At 28.7% G+C, this 21,972-nt stretch overlaps 2 protein-coding genes across 5 annotated transcripts; one reads left to right on the top strand and one right to left on the bottom strand.

Annotated features, from left to right (window-relative positions):
- The first annotated feature begins 2,462 nt into the window (after positions 1–2,462).
- eIF2Bepsilon (eukaryotic translation initiation factor 2B subunit epsilon) lies at positions 2,463–4,684 on the top strand. Its single transcript, XM_015513118.2, has one exon. The coding sequence runs from the start codon at positions 2,654–2,656 to the stop codon at positions 4,586–4,588; it is 1,935 nt and encodes a 644-aa protein (XP_015368604.2). The 5' UTR covers positions 2,463–2,653; the 3' UTR covers positions 4,589–4,684.
- Positions 4,685–4,986: 302 nt separating this feature from the next.
- Zip99C (Zinc transporter Zip99C) lies at positions 4,987–21,681 on the bottom strand. 4 transcript variants are annotated; one of them, XM_015513398.2, is made up of 8 exons: positions 21,527–21,678; positions 15,014–15,059; positions 10,491–10,916; positions 6,607–6,708; positions 6,312–6,538; positions 6,118–6,238; positions 5,878–6,033; positions 4,987–5,361 (listed from the first exon to the last, which is right to left on the bottom strand). In XM_015513398.2, the coding sequence occupies exons 3-8, from the start codon at positions 10,732–10,734 to the stop codon at positions 5,186–5,188; spliced, it is 1,026 nt and encodes a 341-aa protein (XP_015368884.2). In that variant the 5' UTR covers positions 10,735–10,916; positions 15,014–15,059; positions 21,527–21,678; the 3' UTR covers positions 4,987–5,185. The 4 variants fall into 4 exon arrangements, with proteins under 4 accessions (XP_015368884.2, XP_015368801.2, XP_015368964.2 ...); XM_015513315.2 differs by lacking the exons at positions 15,014–15,059; positions 21,527–21,678 and adding exons at positions 11,194–11,271; positions 11,339–11,914; XM_015513478.2 differs by lacking the exon at positions 15,014–15,059 and having other exon boundaries at positions 21,527–21,681.
- Between the last annotated feature and the right edge of the window lie 291 nt (positions 21,682–21,972).

Genomic DNA, 21,972 nt, shown 5'->3' with positions numbered 1-21,972 from the left:
ATAAAGATTCTTCTGTAGTCGTTTGAAATATACTTTTAGTATTTTATAAATTAAATGTATATGCTTGTAGATACAGACGTCTACGAGTACTATATTTAATAATATCTAATATTATATTTAATTATATCTAATATATATTGACAGTCATTTATAAATTTTAATTAATGGCACCGTTAAAAAAAAACATATTTAATTCAAACCATAATGATTGAATTAAATTACCAATACATCGTATACATACAGGAACGAATAAATACCATAACATACCCAACACACATTGTATATACGAGTTGTATATTGGTATAATGGAAACTAACCAGACGTTCCTCCGCATTTAAATCACCTTATCATGGGTGCTACGTGGTTACTGCAGGTTAGAATGGTTGTATTTAGACCTTTTTAACGTACGCCAAGCATCATTTGAAAGATTATTGTGACTGTATAATATACCCAAATGTTCAATATGGACTACACATAAAGCCTAAAGGTATACTGTTACATTCTAGATTAAATTTAATAACACTAACCGATATTATGTTAAATCCACAAATCGTCTATTTCATCGAAAAACATTGATGGTTGCAAAAAGGATATTTTACACAAATACCTAAATAATAATTATTTCACTTTATTAATAAAACATGTCAAATGAATCAGTTTGATACATTTATATTGTTTTTTTTAATTCCTCCGAGTAATTTTTTTATTACTTCGCGATAGAAGTGAAACTGAGTATCGCGCGAGATCTGGCACGCTCGGTTTTTATAATATGTAACACGGCGCATTGTATAGTCAATACAGATACATTTACGCATACAGTTAAATGTAATTTATGGTAATGTATGACTATTGCCTATACAATGCGCCGTGTACATATTATTATGAAAATCGATTAAAATTTGTCTGGAACCGAAATTAGATTTTTTTGGGGGGAGGGGGGGTACTGGAATTTCCCTGTATTCGATCGTCCAAAAAGGTTCTATTAATAAAATGCCAAAAAAAGATAAGCTACTCAATAATAAAACTATTAGTTTGTATAATAATTATAAAAATAACAAGACCCCTGATGAATTAATTATTTATTTAAGTGAACTTAACCAGCTTTATAAACCTAATAAAATTGTAAAAATAATATTATAATCTCGTTTTATTTTTTGACTGTTGATGCATTGATGGTATACATTAATTAACATATTAGGATATTTTTTATATGCATTTTATGATTTGTCCGTCTATTTTATTCTTAATTGCATTGAATCTGTATGAATTTTGACTAAATTATTATTAAAAACTTTTAGATCAAGCAAAATTAAATTACCTTCAATTTTTTTTTTGGATACTACCACTAAATTAAATTATGCCTAGTTTGGCAACATCGCATGAAGTTTTACGAGCAATCGTACATATATCTTACCCAAAATGTATGTTTTATTGTCCCATTAAAACGTGCGCAATCATATTATGAAAAAGGAAAAATGCGCGCAATTGTATTTTACCGTTATTATTGACGTAAATGATGAAAAGATTGACACAATAGCAGCAACAATAAAAACAAGCTACAAATTTGATGATGACTAATTGGAACTATTGGAAGAATCCCAATTAAAATCAATACAACTGTGGAAAGAAAAGTGGAAAAAAATTTAAAAAAGAAGGTAAATTATGTATTGATATTTTAATAGGTATCAAATATTGATAGGTATTATTATGAAAAGATCTTATGCTTTGTGTTTATGATGGAGATATAATAAAAGATGAAATATTATTATTTACAGTTTCGTTATTTGCTTTTCCATATTATTATATATTTTAAAAATCACAGTTAAAACTTATTAAGAATACATTTGTATGATTAAAGATTTTACCTATCCCATAATGATTTTAATAAATGCTCAGATAATATCCTATGGTTAGAGCCACAGCGTATTATACCAATGCAAAAGATAAAAAATGAAGCCGATATTAGCAAGGAGTTATCGAATTAATTAGTGTTTAATATGCGTATGCGCGATGTAATTCGTCGCTTATTTATCCACATGTTAATTTGATATATTTTGACCTTGGTCCTTGAGTACGGCCTATGGATAATTATGCGACGAAATAAATATATTAATAAATATGCGCATGCGCATATCGAAGACCTAAATCAGTGACTCGTCGCTAATATGGGCTTTAAAATAATACGCTGTATTTCCATCAATTATAGACCTTGATTATCAAGGCTCTGTAGCTCCAATATGCATACCTAGTATATTAGCACGGATTATCATAAATGCATAATCTATGATATTAGTGTACGATTTAAGAATAATTGAAAATAAGAAATGTGATTCTCACAAATACTGATAACAAATGTGAACGCTTCTGATTGGTCGCTCATTTTGCTTATGTTATTATTATTATTGTCCACGGTTATCACTGTCTGGTAATCAGCAGCTGCTGGTATATCGCGCCACAGTATCAGTTGTAGACTTGTAGTTCTGGCGCGTTATCTGCGTATCACGTCAAAGGATCAAAAAAAAAAAGTACGCGGAGAAACGAAGACGAACGCTGAAACACTTCAGGATCCGGATTCTTCGACGACGTTATCCACTCCGTCGACGTCTTCATTCGGTGATCTGGAGCAGCGAGTGTACCCTGGTCGCCGTCCACCATGAGCGCCAGCAAGGTGCAAAAGCAGGACGTGCTGCAGGCCGTGGTTGTGGCCAGCTTCTTCCACAAAAATTTTTGGCCAGCCGCAGACGGGGACAGCGCGTGCCTGATGCCGCTCGTCAACCGGCCGCTGCTCCACTACACGCTGGACATGCTCGAGTCTTCGGGTATCGTGGACGTTATCGTGTTCTGCTCCAGTGGAAGTGCAGACCGCATCAAAGCCTCCGTACAGCGCGCGGCCGGCGCTCAGCGGCTGAACGTCGTCTATACCACTTCGGACACCTGTCGGTCGTTTGGCGACGTGCTCCGACACTTGGACGCGTGTGCGCTTATCCGAAACGACTTCGTGCTGCTGTGGGGCAACGTCGTGGGCCAGCTGCCACTCTTGCCACTCGTAAAACGTTTCAAGAGCCTGCGACAAAGTAGTGACAGAGGTGCCGTCATGACCATTGTTTACCAACAGTCCGGTGACCCGAACACTTCCTCGGCCGCGGACCAGACGATCGTGTTGGCTGCCGACACGGGCAGGGTACTGTTTCACAACAGGGCCCGAGGTAAGATCAGCCTGCCACTGGAGCTGGTGCTCGACAGCACGGTGAACATCAGGCGTGACCTGATCGACACGAACGTGGTCATCTGTTCGACGGCCGTTCCGCCGCTGTTCGCCGACAATTTTGACTTTCAGACCAAGGATGATTTCGTCAAGGGGTTGCTCATCAACGAGGAGATATTGAACAGCACACTTTATGCTCATGTAGTGGACGGCGATGGATACGCCGGCGAGGTATTTGACTGGCCGTCGTACCAACGGGTCACCCGGGACGTGTTGCACCGGTGGACTTACCCTCAGGTTCCGGAAGTGGTTGACAAATACAGTCTCAGGTACGGAAACGTCTATATAGGTGAAAACTTGAAGCTAGCTCTGACCTGTAACTTGGGTAACAACACAGTCGTGGGATCTGACTCGAGATTTGGTAGCGGTACTCACATATCCAACACGGTCATTGGAAAAAATTGTACAATCGGCAATAATGTCACTATAGAAAACTCTTACCTTTTTAATGGTGTCACCGTCAACGACAGATCCGTCATAAGTTTCTCGGTCATTGGAGAAAATTGTACAATCAAAGAGAGCAGCAACATCTCAGACAGCTGTATTCTTGGCAGTGGAGTCGTGATCGAACCAAACACAAATTTGAAGCTAATGCGCATACTCAGTTCTGACTTAACTAACAAGTCAAAAAAGTTAAGTGCTAAAGCGTATGCTTACGATACAGAAAACGATTCTGATTCCGATGACGATCAAGATGTGAGAGGCCTGACCTTTCGGAAAAGAACTTGGTCAAACAATAGTTGCTCTTCGTCAGACAACGATGACACTGCATCAGTTGCAGCATCCATTCCTGATGACACGTGTATGTTCTACTCCGAGGTCGTGGATTCGTTGATCAGAGGTTTTGAAGATCACGTGCACTGTGATAACCTAATACTAGAAATTAATTCATCACGGTACGCATACAATATCAATTATAGAGAAGCCAACTTTCAGGTGATTCGAGCAATGTTGACGCTGAACACCAAAGCCGAGCTTGAGGCTCTAAATCAAGTACGGTATTATGCACAATTGCAGTCTAAGTTAGACTACTTTTTGCCAGTATTGAAGAATTACATCAAAACTATGGATTCATGTGAAGACTGCCTGTCTGCAATCGAAGACATTGCCAAAGGTGAAGAGATGCTCAACACAGTTATAGTCAAAGTAATACATCATTTGTATAACATGAACATACTGAGCGAAGAATCAATTCTTAAGTGGCATGAAAAGGAAGAGGACACTCAGTTTGCTAGAAACATAAGAGAAAAAGCAAACAAACTAATTGAATGGTTAAAAGACGCAGAAGAAGAAACAGATTCTGATGAAGATGATAGTTCGTAATATTGTTTATAAAACATTTGTTTAACATGGCATACACATAAATATATGTATATTTACAAAAATAAATACAATCTTTTTTGTTCTTAAAGCAAGAAACTGACAGAATACATTTTTAAGTAGTAAAATAAATAGTTAAGGTTAGTTGAACATAATTTTTGATAACATATAAATATTTACACAAATAACTTATATATAATATGGCTTTATAATGAAAATAAATTGTGTTAAACTTAAAAATATATATATATCAAAACAATGCAGTATTGACAAAAAAAAATCAACAATGCACAACCATAATGAAACCAATTAATCTTTGAAGAAGTGATTTTTTAAAATTATAAATAGTAATGTGTTGGTCTAAGTCTTATGGTAACATTATAAAGAAATTGATAAATCGATTCAGAAATCAGAAGTTTTTATGAATAATACAAAAACAATACATAATTAACTTAAATTGACTAAACAAATAATAGTAAGGTGGTACTTAATAATGTGATTATACAGTAAAAATGTCATATAATAATAATATTAAATTATAGTCTTTTGTAAATGGGATACATGGTGGGAGAGTAGGATAGGGAAAAAATAGATGCTTTATCATTCAAACAGATTAGACATGACAAACATAACTGTTATTCCAGCAATTATTAATGTAAACTGTTTGATTGATTCTCTTGGATTCTCTTCGAGTAAAAGCTCAGGCAATACAGTAACCAGAGAAATGTGAAGGAAACCACCAGCTGTAAATGGCATTATCCATGATGTCTTTGTCTCTGAAAATTAAAATAGTCATTATTTTTAAATTCTAATTATGTATAATACAATTAGTACAATAAAAAGTTTTTTCAATCATACATCCAAGTAGTAAATTGATAGTTTTCATAAGAATTAATTTAATGTTTATATAATTGAGCAACATAATGTAAGCATCCAAGTATAAACAGTCAAACTTAAAAAAGAGTAGACATAGAAATAATGGTACCTACAAGGTGATAATTACATTTATATCAAACAATTTTAAAACATTTTTTAAGTAATGCAGCACAGGTAAATAAATATTTTTATTGCTTTATAATTAAATTTTTCTTAATCTACAGAAAAATGATAAAGATGAAAAAAAAATTGTTTGTCTTAGAATACAGGATAATCTAAAGTTTCATAAATTAATTTGAATTATTTTGATATATTTTAACCTATACAAGTACTTCTATTAGCTTATAAAAATATCTAATAGGCAATAATTGACATTTTTAAATTAAAATGAAACAAGAAAAACGCAATTTACTTACCAACATCACCAGAAACTCCACTACAGTAGATGGCAGTAAGGGCTCCAAATATGCCAGCAGAAGCTGTATAAACTTGAGCACATGCAGCTTCCCAACGACTGAACCCAGACTTTAAAAGAATAGCAAAATCACCAACTTCATGCGGAATTTCATGAACTATTCAACAAAGAATATCTTTATGTCAATACTATTTATTTACTGTTTTTAATAGTTATTGATAAGACGGTTAATAAATATTACCTAATATTGCCAATGTGGTGAACATACCAACTCTTGGGGATATGAGAAAACTGCCTCCTAATGCCAAACCATGAGTGAAATTGTCGATGCAATTGGCTAACAAATTTAAATAACCACTTATCTAAAACAAAACATTAACAGTTATATTTCCATCTTGATATCTTGATTCAACTTAAATATTAATTAAAACTCACTTGTATGTGATTTTTTGCTTTGGTCATCACATCACTATTACATCTAGTTGTTTTTCCTAAATCCTTATGATTGTTGTTGACTAAGTTTATGTCAGTAGACAATTTGTTATGAATTGTTTCAGTAATTTCTTTATCATCTGATAAAGAAAACAATTTCTCAACTATGATGAATACTAATAAGCCTGCCAAAACCCACCAGCCATCCCGTATCCAGTCTCCGTGTCTATCTTTAAAAAATAAATAAATAAAATGTGATTACCAAATAATAAAAGCAGACATTTATTATGAAACATACCTTTAGAAGAAATCCATACTTCAGGTAAAACGTGTAAAAACACATCACCCAGCATTCCACCAACGGAAAAACTCAACAACAGACGTAAATGTTTACTGCCAGCTAAAATAAAATTAAAGTATATCCTTATTTAAGCCTTAAGGTAATTATAAACATATTTATTTTTAAATACATTTTAACAAAAATTCACAAAACTTAACATTTTAGGTAAAACCATTAATCAAATTTTATTTTTATGAAACAGTTAATTGCAGCTTTATCTACTTAATTATCATATTTTAACAACAGCTATTCATGCAATATTGATATTTCAATGTAACCTTCAGTATGCAAAATCATGATATGATCATTAATTATATTTATAATAAGGGTACTTTATAGTTATTCCTGACTGCAGTAAATTATAGAGGCAAATACGCAGAGCATTTTATCTGGCAATGAGCAATGTATAATATATAAAATTAATAAAATTATTTAAGGTAGCGGTACCCAAGCTGTGCCCTGTGCATCACGAGCACTTTCTAACAGTACTACAGTCCACGGTTCATAATAATAAATAATTTAAAATATATAGATTTTTCCTTAAAAATTTGTTATTAATGAGTATTTTTTTGTTCTGTCTTTCATGGTATTCACATCAGGACACCAAGGCTATATTTGGTCTTAAAATGGACATCGGAGAAAAAAAGTTTGGGAACCGCTGATTTAAAAATTGAAAATAGTTAATATAATTTAAAAATTCTACTGTAATTTATTTATTTGTTTACTACTGAATTTCAAATAATAATAGCAATAATATTTTCATAAATAAATGAGTCATTCAAAACTATTAATAAAGCCACATGTCAAAACTTTCGACATAAAAACCAGTATGCCAAATAATTATATTCAAATATACAAAGCTATTTAAGATACTTATTCTAACAATATATTTGATTAATGAATGTCTTTTGGTCGCATCCATGTGTAATGAAACTTAGAAAGACTATGAAATAAAATCAGTTTAGTATGTACTTAATCATTTAAAGTACCTACTTTAACATGTGTAATATTATTTTACAATTTTAATTTCAATTAATTACCTTTAAATAAACACAAAATGTAACACATGTTCAACAACAGCTGTAATCTACTAAATTTATTAACTAATAGGTACTTGCGTTAATACAAAAGCAATATTTAAGTTGAAAATTAAAATAGTTTGAATAGTAATTAGTAACTAATTTTGAATCCAAAAATTGATTTCAATAGTTGAAACATGCCAGACATTTGTAATAGTAATAGTAAAATGATCTTGTTATTCGAATAACCTTGTAAAAATTTAGACAACGTAAATTACATAAATAGTTCAGTAAAATTAAATTAATACTTCCGTTTTCTAAAAAGAAAAATAACAACTAATCTATTCAAACAAAATTTGAAGACTTAGTAAATGTATTATTAATTTATATAAAGCCATAAAAAAAAACTTATATTGTATTAAATATTATTGTAGTGTTTAGTACTGTAATTACTTAGTAGTTTATCCATATAACTAAGATCCGAAGTTTTATGTTCAGAAAAAGTCGAAGTATGGTGCTAATAATACAAAATGCTCTAAACCCTATAAACATTATCATTATATTCTCTTAAAAATAAAAAAAAATATGGTTTTTATGGATAAATATTCAATGTACTATAAAATAAAAATTTTTAAAATAAAAAAAAAAAAAATTATAAAAACAGCATAGTTACTTGATAGTTGTACACAGAATATATGAAATTATTATCATTATTATCATTGAGGACAAATAATTTTTTTGGATGTACCTTCAATTAACATAAACAACTGTAACAATTTTCAAATAAAATCACAACTCAATAATTATTGATTATTGATAAATAATAAATATTGTAAAGGTAATATTGTATAAGTTAGGTTTTTAATTGGAAATAAATAATTAATACTTTTTTTTCACAATTTACAAAAAACATTCCTAAATAATATTTTAAAGAAACTAAATATTCTCAATTCTCTAACCATGGAGCATCCTCAAAAATGCAAAAACAAAATGTTATAGTAATTTTGGTCAACCTAATTATTCACTCCAAAAGTCCCAAAAAAATGCATATCATTATTAAGTTTTACTTTTATCATTGTAACAAACCAAAAAATCTCAACAGAAAAAAGTGTAAATATGTACTTTACTGCACATCTCTGTTATTTTCTATACTAAGTTTTTGTGTACCTAACTAAAACTCCGATATACCTTTTAACAATATAAGACATAATATTATAAAACCATGCACGTGTATTTGGAAAATATTTCAAATACAGCTGTCTAAGTAATTAATAAGCACATGAACAAATTGTTTTTTTTCTTTGAGCTAGTTTAATGATCATTACTAACATTATCATGTAAATAATTACAATGCACTATAAAATAGATTACAACATAGTACTCACAGAGACACAGACTCAATTACATTTCAATTCCTTGCTTATACTCAAAACCACTGCTTTAATTGTAAGGCTGAATGCACATTGCACACATTATTGACTAATATTATTTAGTTATTCAATGCTAAATTTATTGTTCTTCTGTGTTATTTACCACAAATAACAAATTTTTTTACTGAATTTGTAGGTATGCAATGTTTTATAGTATAATCAATGTGAAAGTGTCTGTTAAATATGCTGTTTATTAATAATAATGAACAATTAATTTATCTAAAAGTCTATACCTCGGACAGCATATATTTAATTGAAAGTGTATCTAATCTGTAGACATGCATAACTGTCAATCATTTTCAAGGCCATCTAGAGGATCTTGGACATTTATTTGTAAGGTTGTAAGGCCATTATAGATTTCTTTGTTGTCATATTTGTTTTGTAAAACACCTTAAAAAATATAACTTGACTTATATAAAATATCTGTCTCAATTTTAATACTTTATATGAAATAAAATGACTTTTTAATAATGTCTTTGAAAATATCATATTTAGGTACCTTTGGTTATTAGTTTTTAAAATACATATATATATTTCTTCTCACAAAACTGTGTTGTTAATGGTTAATTCATAACATTTATTTTGTATCAAATGTATAAACTACCATAATATATTAATATAGCAAGTTATAGAAGTTTATACACATTATTTGAAGTAAAATAGCTGATAATTATTTTGAAATGTATAATTTGTATCAACAATATGCATAGCACAATAATTGTACAAGACTTGAAGACAAAGACTGGCCTAGAAAAATAACAATTTGCCTATAGAAAAAAAAACACGACTTGCACAATGGACATTCTAAAAGTAATTTGTATTAGTATTTAGTAAATTCATGTGGCTATTTTAATATCTACGTCAGGCATTCAATAAATCAAACAACAACCATATCAAATCTATACAAATAAAATGATAAAATAATTACTAGGTACCTAAAAACTAATTTTTATGAAAATAATTATTTTTTTTTATTTTTGTTTATATCTGAAACCTATCTACCAAGTTAATGCATTGTCATATTATTAAGTGCATAATCACATCAACAGTAAAGTAGGGTACACTATATTATACTAATAATTATAAATTATTTAAATTTATTATACCTATTCAAACATTTATAACAAAACTAAATTGGTAAACTAAAAGCACCTTTATCTTATTATTACTTTTAAGATAATAGTTAATATATTATGTAAATGTTAGAACAACTAAACAATCACTATCAAGTGAATAGCTTAGAATGAAAACATTGATTAACACCAAAAGTATTCAGTTTGATTAGAATTCTAGATAGTTATGATTTAATAACAGTAATCATTTCACCTCGAGTTTCAGTATGATTGTATGAATTCATTGAAAATAAGTTTGAATCATTGAATACGATACTTACATCCAGTTTTTAAAGAAATTGAATCATTGACTGGCAATATGAGTAAGGGGAAAAGTCCGCTTAGGCCCACGACAATGGACCCAATTACAGACATAAGGACCGGTTGATACTGGGTGGACAGGAACATTGTTGCAGCGGTTCCTATGATATTTGAGTAACAATCGCCAAACAATCCGTGACCAAACACCGTAGAATTTTGGACGTCGTATACAACGGGAGCGGTATTCATGTGATACGTAATCATAGCGCAAGAATACTACTTTGAGATGGATGATTTTCAAATAAAAGAAAATCCACGTCTAGGTCCGTGTTGTACGGGGAGGTGGAAGTCCAAGACTGCTATGAATGCTTCTGACACCGCACAGCAATCTCAACAACAGAGAATAGGTTGTCGAGTTGTTTTTTATTGTTATCAGCTCACTTCACCTGAAAAAAAAGTACCCAATAATAATAACATGAGGAGAGCAGCAACATTAATCTAAAACGCAAATAAATGATTTATAATCGTCTCAAATAGACTCTCACACATGCCATCTCTTCTCTCTCTCGCACACTATATTTATATAGATAATTATCTCGCTCAACATTTCTGTAGGTATCTTTTCTAACCGCCATGTTTACTACTCAATACGACAATACGCTGTATTTACATAAATAAGCATAAGTAGATATTAATTGGAATAGTTATTGATATTATTACTACCTAGTCAGTTTTTGTCTTGCACCTACGACCTACTCATTCGCACTTCGCGTTCGGCCGATGATTGATGATTGTCTTAATCTGTGATTAAACCGGCTAATTATAATACCTATTACAGGCATATTATTATTATTAATAATAATATTACCAATGGCCGGGTTATCACGCCGCACAGCACTCGTCCGCCGACTAGGCGGCCGATTTGTCGTCGATGCCGGCACGTTCGCCGCAGCCGATTCCCATGTTGTTATTATTGTTGTGTTCGCTCGAAACTGTTTCGGATACGATAACGTCCTTAACGTTCGGGTCCAGGTTCTTCGAGATGAGTTGGGAATATTGTGGTTTTATGCAATTAAATATGCTACGACAACCGTTTCGTTAAACCAATAACAATGACGACAATTAATACTAAGCAATTCGCGAACGTCACGACGGAATTAGACAAACGGCGTACAATCAGTATTGGCACATCAGTACACGGTAGTACGGTACACACGGCGCGGCTGCTGCAGACTGCAGCAATGCTATTAGTTTATTACTTATTAATTATTATTATTATTGTTGTTGTTGTTGTTGTACCATCGGCGGCGGGGATGGTGGGGTGGTGATAGGAGCCAAGGTCGCGACGACGATCGACCAACCGCGACGAGCAGAGCTACAGGAAATGAACGGACAATAGTGAGACGGCCCTTCCTCTTTCGTCCGGACCGCGACTTACTTGCTATTACAATCTGTCATTATTATTACTGCGAAAATATTAATATTATCTATTATAAATTATTGTAAATTATGTTTTGAAAATGATCTGTAGTTCGGACCGTCGTCGGTCCCGATCGCTCTATCTAGCGGTCGTCGATCTGATCTCGTGCACACTGTCCCCTATATACGTGAATCGATGACCCTAATAGAATATTAATCATGATGATTCATGACGATTATTTTATCTAGATTATGTCTTGGTAAAAAGTTCTGAGAGGTTCACATTTATTTACTTAACAGGTTTTAGAAACAAAATATATTACTGCAGAAGGCAGATTGTACGCCTATGTTTGTAGTATCGTCATAGGTATTGAATTGGAGTGAGACTGAGGGGGTTATAGCTCCTCTGGAAATTCGTTTAGCCTCTGCATACATTTTTTAGTTACCATTTTTAGAATACATGTTATATAGAATATAGATATCCGAAAAATTTTAGGCTAAAGTCTCCCCACAAAAATTCATTACGTTATACACCAATGAGTATTGTCTACCTATATAGCTATACACTTAGGTATAACATTCTAATTTGTAATAATTATTTTTTCAATGAAATAATTGATATCAATAAATAACAATAAATTGTATGTTTTTCTTAACTATTAAATAAAAATAAATCACAAGATATTTAGATATGTTGTTTTTACTGTCTCAATACTAATAACATATACCTATACTCAGGCTACTCATAAACATTTGCATGAAGACAATATGGTATAAAAATGTAATCAACTTTTTTGGCTATAATAATGGCCTCTTAACCCTTAATAGTGTTGGTTAAACAAATTATGTGTACTTTTTTTACATACCTAGTAAAAAAATGCTTCAATAATCATCACTTTGATGTTTTTTTTTGGCTTTTTGCTACCTAACTAATTGGATCTCGTGTAATTATAGTCAAAGGTATAAAATTACAAATTGAAGATTAAAAAGAAATTATAGAAAACTGAAATATTTACCAAACAACAATATTTTCATTAAATCGATTTTGTTATTTGGTCGTAAATAAAAACGAATAACTCTTAGAAATAAATACCTAAAAATATTTATAGGCATTTGAAATTTTCAGTTTCTTTATAGGTACCTACCTTTTTTTCCTATAGATATTGTCTATTGACAAAAAGATTGAAAATATTTTTCATGGTTCCTAATACTTTGTTCTTAGATACTTTAATTAAAAAATAGGTTTAGCGTAGTTCTATTTATTTATCATAATTCATAAGCATTTGATGGCTATAATTTTTAAGTTATTACTTATTGTAAGATATTCAAAGTATATAAGACATAACGATTTATCTTCAAACAATTTTTATTATTATTCTAATAATAATGTGAACTATGAACATTTGAACAATGCTACATTTACTTAGAACTTTTTTTTTTTTGTTAACACTGACGTAGGTAGTTTTCAAAATATTACTTTTCATTTACCAAGAACCTATAAACACCGATCTACGGTTAGGTTACAGCTTTACTAAATAAATTAATCTTTATAGTTTATTCACCATCTTCGTTTAGAATCGTTTTTCGTATAAGTAGGTACCTACTAAAAAAACATATCGGTAACCGAATGTCACCAATAATATGAAATACGAAGAAATTAGAACTATATTCTCGACCAACTATACGAAATCATATAGAGGGCCACAATTAAAAGTAAAATAATATAATTTTTAAATCAAACAAATTTATATAAGCTCATTTAGAAATAGTAAACAAATTAACGAATTAACAAAAAAAAAAAACTACATAATATGTAGATATACGTTTTATAGCTAATAACAATTTTTTAAGCGTATTTGATCAATAAAAAAGAATAGATATGAGTCTAAAAAAATGTAATTATATGGTGAGATAACGCATGAAATGACACTTATTACCTATAGCGACTTTATAGTGATATAATGTCGCACAGCTAATTATTTAGTTTAGTATACCTATTATATAACTACCGATAGGCGATACGCCAATACATAATGTATAGAGGTATATTACATTATTACATTAATATTAAATTATGTTTATTATTAATTATTATTATAATATGCTCATTATAATCTCGAGAACTCATTTTAATTGACTTAATATAGTATATATAAAATAGGTACATAATGGATATTAAAGATAGTGATATTATATCATTTAACTGAAAAAAATTACTATTATCTTCATTAGAAACACTATAGTTCAAAATTTATTTAATATTAGTATAATATAATGCTTGTACATAAACCAAACTGTTATTTTGGTATATATGGTGGCTTATCGAGAACTCTTGCCGCTTAAAATCTATAAAGTGAAAATGATCATCGCAGTCTGCTGGATAATATATTATAATTTATAACGTTGCAGCCTGCAGGTATATAATAATATAATAGTCTCCAAAATTAAAATATAATATGTTTAGTTTCAAGATCAACAGATGGAAACCGGTGTCCGGTGGGTTCAAACCCGGTTTTGTAATCCGAAATATTTCGTAACATGTGCGTGAACCTACCTATAAAATATAGTTACAAAGTCGGTGTATATACTCAGTCACCGAAAACTTAAAAGAATTTACAAGCATTCCTATGCACATAATATATTCATATGCACCTAGTGCAGGACGTTCCTACTTCCTATACATATTACATATAACGATGCACTACACTTCAACACAACATGTATGTGGACATTATAAAAAGTGGATTTGAATAGTTTTTTTAATTTTGGTAAATACGTTAGCGAGTTGAAAATTGTATAAGCTAATAAAGGTTATATCATTCTAAATCTATGTGGCTTTATACCTTTATATTATGTATAATGTATAGACATACAAAACATTTAATATAGGTACATTTAAATTTTAAACTTTTAAAGTAGGTATAGTCGTTACCAAAAATGAACAATTTTTTATTTGAGATTCAACTTAAACTTTTAAGCAATATTTATACGTAATAACATAATAACATATTTAATATATTGAAAATTTATTCGTATAAATATATATTAAAATTAATATATTGTACATGTATACATATTTTTGGTATTCATCAAAGACTTTTATATTTTATTAATTATTTCTTACCATTTTCGATATTCCCTTTTCTTTTCATACATGGTGCACAATAAAACTAAAAAATAATTCACAAATTAAAATTGACATTTGGTAAATTATAAATCATTTAAATCTGTGTACATTTTTGTAATATTTTTTAAACTTACGAGTAAGTTCCAACAATAGTTTACAAAGCATGATAGATCTAGTTACACATTTAGTTCAATAATCGAACTAACCAAGAGACCTGATTTTTTTCCTTGGGTACCATAGTAGATTATACAGTATTATCAATTATGTACCTACAATTTTATTATAATGTGACAATTGACAACAATATACACTCTATATAATATCCATTAATCGCAATAATAGGGGAATACTAACCACATTAAAAGTTTCAAATTCTTGACTTAAATAATATACATAATTTATACTGTTATCTCTATTTCAATACACTTTATTCTAATTTTCAATTTTATCGACGAAATTTGCATACCTACACTGAAGACATATATTGTATACCTATATATGCTATAAATACAGATATTCTATTTAAATTATAATTTATAATATCGCATTTGCATTAAATTTTGACTCACAAAATGTCGTAACACGCAAAAACAAATTACCTACCTATAAGAATCTACATTTTTACGAATTTATTTTTGTTTGCGTAAGTCTTGAGTATCATTGTAATGTTGTACTCACGCGCGGTGTTAAGTATTTATATTATTTTAAAATGAAAAGTATTAAATTGTATGATAAGATATATATTTACAAATTTCCGTTAATATTTTTAAAATTTATTTAATTATATGACCATATTATGTAGAGTGAGAGCTACGCTAAGAATAAGTATAATAAGTATAGTGTGAGGATAATCGATAATAGAAGTAGTGATATGATGTACATCATGTGAATTAGATAGCTGTATAGTGTAATTTTACTTTTGAGTGATGGCCGATGTAACATGTAAGTTTAGGTGTTCATGAAAACGTGTGCGTTCCACTGTTCATAATATTATATGTACCTATATATATAATAAATGTTAATAGTGAAGTATAAAATTCGGGAATCGTATTACAATGCCCGAACATTTTGGCAAAGTAAGAATGACTATTTCAATACTTTTTTTTATATTGACCGGACGGTGGACATTATATGAGAGAGCCCCGGGCAAAGAGTACTCGGATTCTAGAATAGAGGCAAAGTTAATTGAATACAGGCACTGTCGCACTGAGCAGCACACACTACAAATGATATTCATACGAAACTATAGAACCTACAGCTACGAGTACAAACTTTATTTGTTTGATACCACGACTTACAAAATACTTATCTTATTTAAGAACAAATACCTATACTTGCATTAATATTATTATGTAACATTATATTAATAATTAACTAAAATAACTATAATTTAATGGGTATAATAGTAAATAATACTATATATATAACTAAATATAACTAATAAAACTACGTTTAGGCTTTATATAGTGCCTAATAAAAGTGTTTCTTCAGTTTTGAACGGTACTATAAAAGGTACCTAATTATGAATCAACGGATAATATATTTAAGAACTATAAATAGGCAAGTAACTAATACATATTTGAGGAATCCATGTATTTTCAAGTTTTTTATGTTTGTTATAATACCAGCTATATGAAATTTAAAAAAAATTAAAATATGCAATGGGATGTTTTTTTTTGATTTTCGATATTTAATCTACAGTGCCCTTTAAGGTATATTTGGGAACCGACACACCGTATACAATGCCCTGACAATGTTAACTTGTTTTTAATTTTCCCTCGAAAATCGGTCATAGTGACCCTGCCTGAAACATTTTTATACAATATTTGACTTTCTATTTTACTCGTAACATATATGTATATGAATAGATCAGCGTGACTGCCCTCAATCAAAGTAATTGCAGTACCTTATTTAAAATTATTGTAAAATGTAAACACTATATTTTAAATAACACACATTTTAGGGTAAAAATAATTAAATTAAATTATTTTGATTAGTGATTTAAAACTATTTCTTGAGAAATTTTTCAATTACATTAATTTTCTTCTGAAATCATTAGAGATTATAGTCATTAATATATACCTACATAAGAAGTATGATTTTCTATAGTATTATTCAAAACTATTCTAACTGAAATAGATTTTTTCTAATTTTATTATTTTTAAGAGATATCTTTTGCAGAATTATAGATGGATTTATACCTAATTAATATTAAGTAGACTGGTGATTAATCCCTATTTACATGATTTTTTGATAAACAGTATTTAAATGATTGGTTAAAACAAATTATAGAATTAGTCACAAATTTAGTATTTTAGTTTACATTTAGAAAATTTAACCTGATGACCGTTTACAAAACCTCTTCAAGTCGTAATACACGTGGTTATAATCGATGATACATGATATAACGATTATGGTAGAGTTTAAATTAAAAATGTCCTTAATAAGCCGAAATGAAATTAAACTATGTAGGTTATCGATGTTATTGCCATTTTACAATTTATTTTATAACTATAAAAAATGACTAACAATTATTAATCTAATATGTGCAGTATTTATTATGATGGTTAATGAGATTCTATTGAAATTTGAGAAGGAAAAAATTTTAGGGGGGGGGGGGGGGTTAGAGCCCTAGATACCATCATACTCCTGCGTACGTTACTGCCTACATATTATAGATACACAATAAGCATGGTTAAATTACTTTGTAAATTGTCAATTATTTAGTATTTTAAAACAAGAGTTATTAGTTTTATTACGGTGCGTGACACATTGAAACGATAACTATAATAACCGAATTAAATTACTTCCGTTCAACGTCACTTATCATAGTTCCTATTTGTAAATATACCAACTCTCTTTTTCTCTGGTTGATATATTCATATTTCAAACAGTGTTGCTCACCAAATTATTGTATTAAGTTTTAAGTGTTAGTTATTAGGTATTATTACTGTGTACATACATTGAACACACTATAAAAACAATGTAATGAATTCAACATAATTATATTATTGATAAAATAAAATAAATCATAAGTAGGTATGTACATTTTTCAGTTAAAAATCTGCAAAATAGTTAAGCCGTAATTTATTTAAAATGAGATACCTAGTATATACAATTATATACAGAATGTAACAAAAAGAACTGTTGGATGTAATTAACTCATTACCAACCTATGTACGATGTACCTGTTCACTTTGATTCTTACTAGTTAAAAAAAAAATGTTTTGATGCATAAAAAAAGCAAATCCACAAAAACGAAAATTATTACATGTTAATTTAATTTTTGTAGGTACCTAAATATAGATATTGACCGCGATACCGTGTACAAACACCTATTTATTAATATAATATTTTTATTTTATAGTTGGTATTTTCATTCATTGTCTTAAGAAAAGAATGAGCGATGATAAGCAAAATAATAGGTACTTATAGCTTATAATATTCTAAGTATAAATATACAAACGGCATATCTTAAATTGATTGCAAATTATAATTTGTAATTTGTAATTTGTAAGATATATTTATATTCGATTTGTTATAAAAAAACCTTATATAAATGATTAAAAAAAAACGTTTACACTTAATAGTAATAATAAATTAAACATATATTTACACCATACACATTATAGTTTTATACATTTAATATTTTATACTATATTTTATATATGTATTAAAATTTTATTTTTACTTGATAAATTAATTGTGATAAATTCATGCCAGGCCACTTTATTTACATAAATTTAAGTAATCAGTAATAAGAATGTACCTTCGTTCTTCCTATTTAAAAAAATAAATATTTTGTAGATTTCAATTCAAAGTCCTACAATTCTCATAACTCATTACCTAAATATAATACCTAATTTATTAAGCGATTGCTTATTAAAATGCTATTTTACATTAATAATTATATTATTAGGTATTTATTACAATAAACTTGTTACCAATATACCGATTATAGGTACTTGAGAGGACGTCGCACTCGCATCGTATGTTTTTTCTCCGACACTAGCAATATGTCAATTTTTTGTTCACCAATAATTTCAATAGTGCCCTGTTAGTTTTGATATTAGACTGAATTGACTTATAAAATTAAAAGGTAAGATTATTATCTACAGCCTTACACAGGTTTTCATTGATATTATTATTATTATTTTTTTTTTTTATTAGTTAAACATTAACCACATAGGTTATAAGCTTTAACAAAAGTATTGTAATTTTTATATTATTATATGTTATTTTACAACTAATTGATATTATTATTTTTAAGTAAGTTATAATTATTTTAAAATGTACAGTTTCGAAAAGGTCATATTATCTTACTTAAAAACAATAATATCAATAAAAGCCTTGGCGGGGTCCAACAGTCCAAGATAGTAATACTACTTTTAAATTGTATGGTATTTTAATTCCCTCTAATATTATCAAAACAGAAAACTATTAAAATCGTGAACGGAATACGGAAGTGACGTCCTCTTAAATAAAATGATCATTGATTACACATTTATAATTTAGTATTTGAATAAGATTTATTTTGATGACAAATTTAGAATTTTTAACTTAAAACTATAATATGTACAATCATGCAATAAGTTGATAATTTAAATCATATTTCCATTCACAAGAATCACAGTTATCGCCTAGGTGATAACCTATGACACTAAATTATGTGACACCTATGTCCAAAATTACCTATTACAATACAAATCATAAAAATAAATACTGTTATAATATCTTATATGATAAAAAATAAACTATTGATATAGCTGATAAAATTAATTCTGGATAAAAATGTATTTATATTATAATTCAATAATATAAAATCGAATCACATTAAAAACTCATTAGATACCTTTATTCAATATTTCTTAAGTAACTGTTTAAACATTTGTGGTATATAAAATTGTATAACCTTTAACAGCCAAGCACATTAGGTACTATATTAATATAATGAATGTGGGTACTTGTAACGTAGATGTAAATTATTTAATATGCATGAAAAAAAATCCTAGTTGAAGTTTTTGTGTTTGAAAATGGCTTAGTTCCAAAGAATTTAACAAAACATTTTAAGAACTTGATAATTTGATATAACTATATAAGTAGTACCATGCAGACATAGTGTGGTTAAAAATATAAAATAATACTTCTATATGAGAACATAAAGCAAGATAAACTATAAAAAACGATTAAAAAAATATTATCTGAAATAATTAATATTATTATGTTTAAATGATTAAACAGCAAGAGATCAATCGTATTTTAATGGTATAATATAAAATTGTATTTACCTATACTGTTCAAATATTAAATAATGTAACCAATTGTTTATATAGAATTCAAACTTGAAATGTAAAGAGCAAACACACAATGAAAACGTTCACAGTTAATATTTTCCTCCTCACTCAATGATTTATTTATTATTATATTATTTTAATGGTTGATGATGTGAATAACATACGGTAAATTAATACTTTAATACTATAATTGTACAAAGAATGAAGGTAACGTGAGAATTATTATTGTTTTTAATTTAATTACTTACTATAAATAGTCATTAGGACCATTAGGTACAATCGCGAGTATGTTAAGTAGGCATTGAATATAATACGATATTCTAATATTGATATATGATCTAGCATAATTTTCATGTTTTCGTTATGTACTTGCAAGTAAAAAACTATATTCAATAAGATTTTATAAAAACTTTTTAAATAATAACATAATCTGGTAATTTCAATTACTTCTCAGCAGGTTTATTAAAAATAATAATATTATTATATAATATTATAATATATGATAAGTGTACACAATAATTAATTGCGATTGTAAAATATGTATAAGTAATAATTTTATGTTGGTAACAGTTTAATTATTTGTTCTCTTAACAAATTGGAAACAGACCACCGTTTCAATTCAAATGAATATGAAATGCCTCAATTATTTTTTAGTTTTTAATTTTTGAGAAAATTTAGGAAAACAATTATGAAATTACAGTTATAAGTCACAAGTATAAATCTTATTATACTTACTCCACAGCTCACTGTGGGATACCTACACTGTGTAAGTATTCACACCAGTTTTTAACAAAACATTTACATCTACCTATTATATTTTATTCTTAGGTACCTTATAGATAAAAATAAGATACTATCTATATAATACAATAGTCATAACTCATAATACTATAATTTATATTATAAAGAATAAACTGTAGCCAAAATTGTTTAATCAAATAACATTACATAAGTACACATAACAATTATAAAACCCTTGGTAATTTAATTTAATTTCTACCTTATACATTGAATATTGTTATTATGAATAATAAAATGAAAATTTTTATCGTAATTTATTTTACTTTTTCTGTACATCTTATACTTATTTTTTCATATTTATGTAAGGATTGCGATGCACCTTCGCACTCACCTACAAGATAATCTACCACATATATTTGCTGTTAGTTAGTGTCTTAATAGTTAATTGAATTGTTTATAATTTTTTTTAACTTACTATCCATCACATTTTTTCAAACTACCCTTGATGATGTATTACATGGAAATGGTGTCGTTTTTTCAAACTAAATCTTCTAAGTGAATAAAAGATAATAACACAGCAGTAATGCCATGACTTCTGTCAATATAAAACTCGGTTATCATTCATCAGTCATCACAATGTTACATACCGTTATTGTCACAGATTGTACGAATTCTCTATATCTAAAATTGTATTATTATATATTAATATTTGCTGACTATATGATGTCAAAGCCATGGTGGGAGATGTTTGAACACCCCCACCCAAACCAAACGAGTGTACGCCGCTGATTAAAATATCAAATATATTAATTTTTTTTTTGTACGTGTTAATGATCAATTAAATCATTGATTATTAATATTATGATGAATGTCAATATTAGTAAATTATTAAGCCTTATTACGTGTTTACTGTTTAAGTAG

This window comes from Diuraphis noxia, unplaced genomic scaffold (assembly GCF_037042655.1).
Source record: "Diuraphis noxia isolate RWA-SAM2 unplaced genomic scaffold, SU_Dnox_SAM2 contig0003, whole genome shotgun sequence".
Lineage (NCBI taxonomy): Eukaryota > Metazoa > Arthropoda > Insecta > Hemiptera > Aphididae > Diuraphis > Diuraphis noxia.
This window is presented reverse-complemented; position numbering and strand designations above follow the sequence as displayed.

Excerpts from the sequence above, each read along its gene's own strand:
- Zip99C (XM_015513478.2), bottom strand. The coding sequence starts at position 10,734 with ATGATTACGTATCACATGAATACCGCTCCCGTTGTATACGACGTCCAA. Across the intron at positions 6,709-10,490 it reads AATTTCTTTAAAAACTGGAT|CTGGCAGTAAACATTTACGT; the intron begins GTAAGTATCGTA and ends ATTTTATTTTAG. Across the intron at positions 6,239-6,311 it reads AAGCAAAAAATCACATACAA|ATAAGTGGTTATTTAAATTT; the intron begins GTGAGTTTTAAT and ends GTTTTGTTTTAG.
- eIF2Bepsilon (XM_015513118.2), top strand. The coding sequence starts at position 2,654 with ATGAGCGCCAGCAAGGTGCAAAAGCAGGACGTGCTGCAGGCCGTGGTT.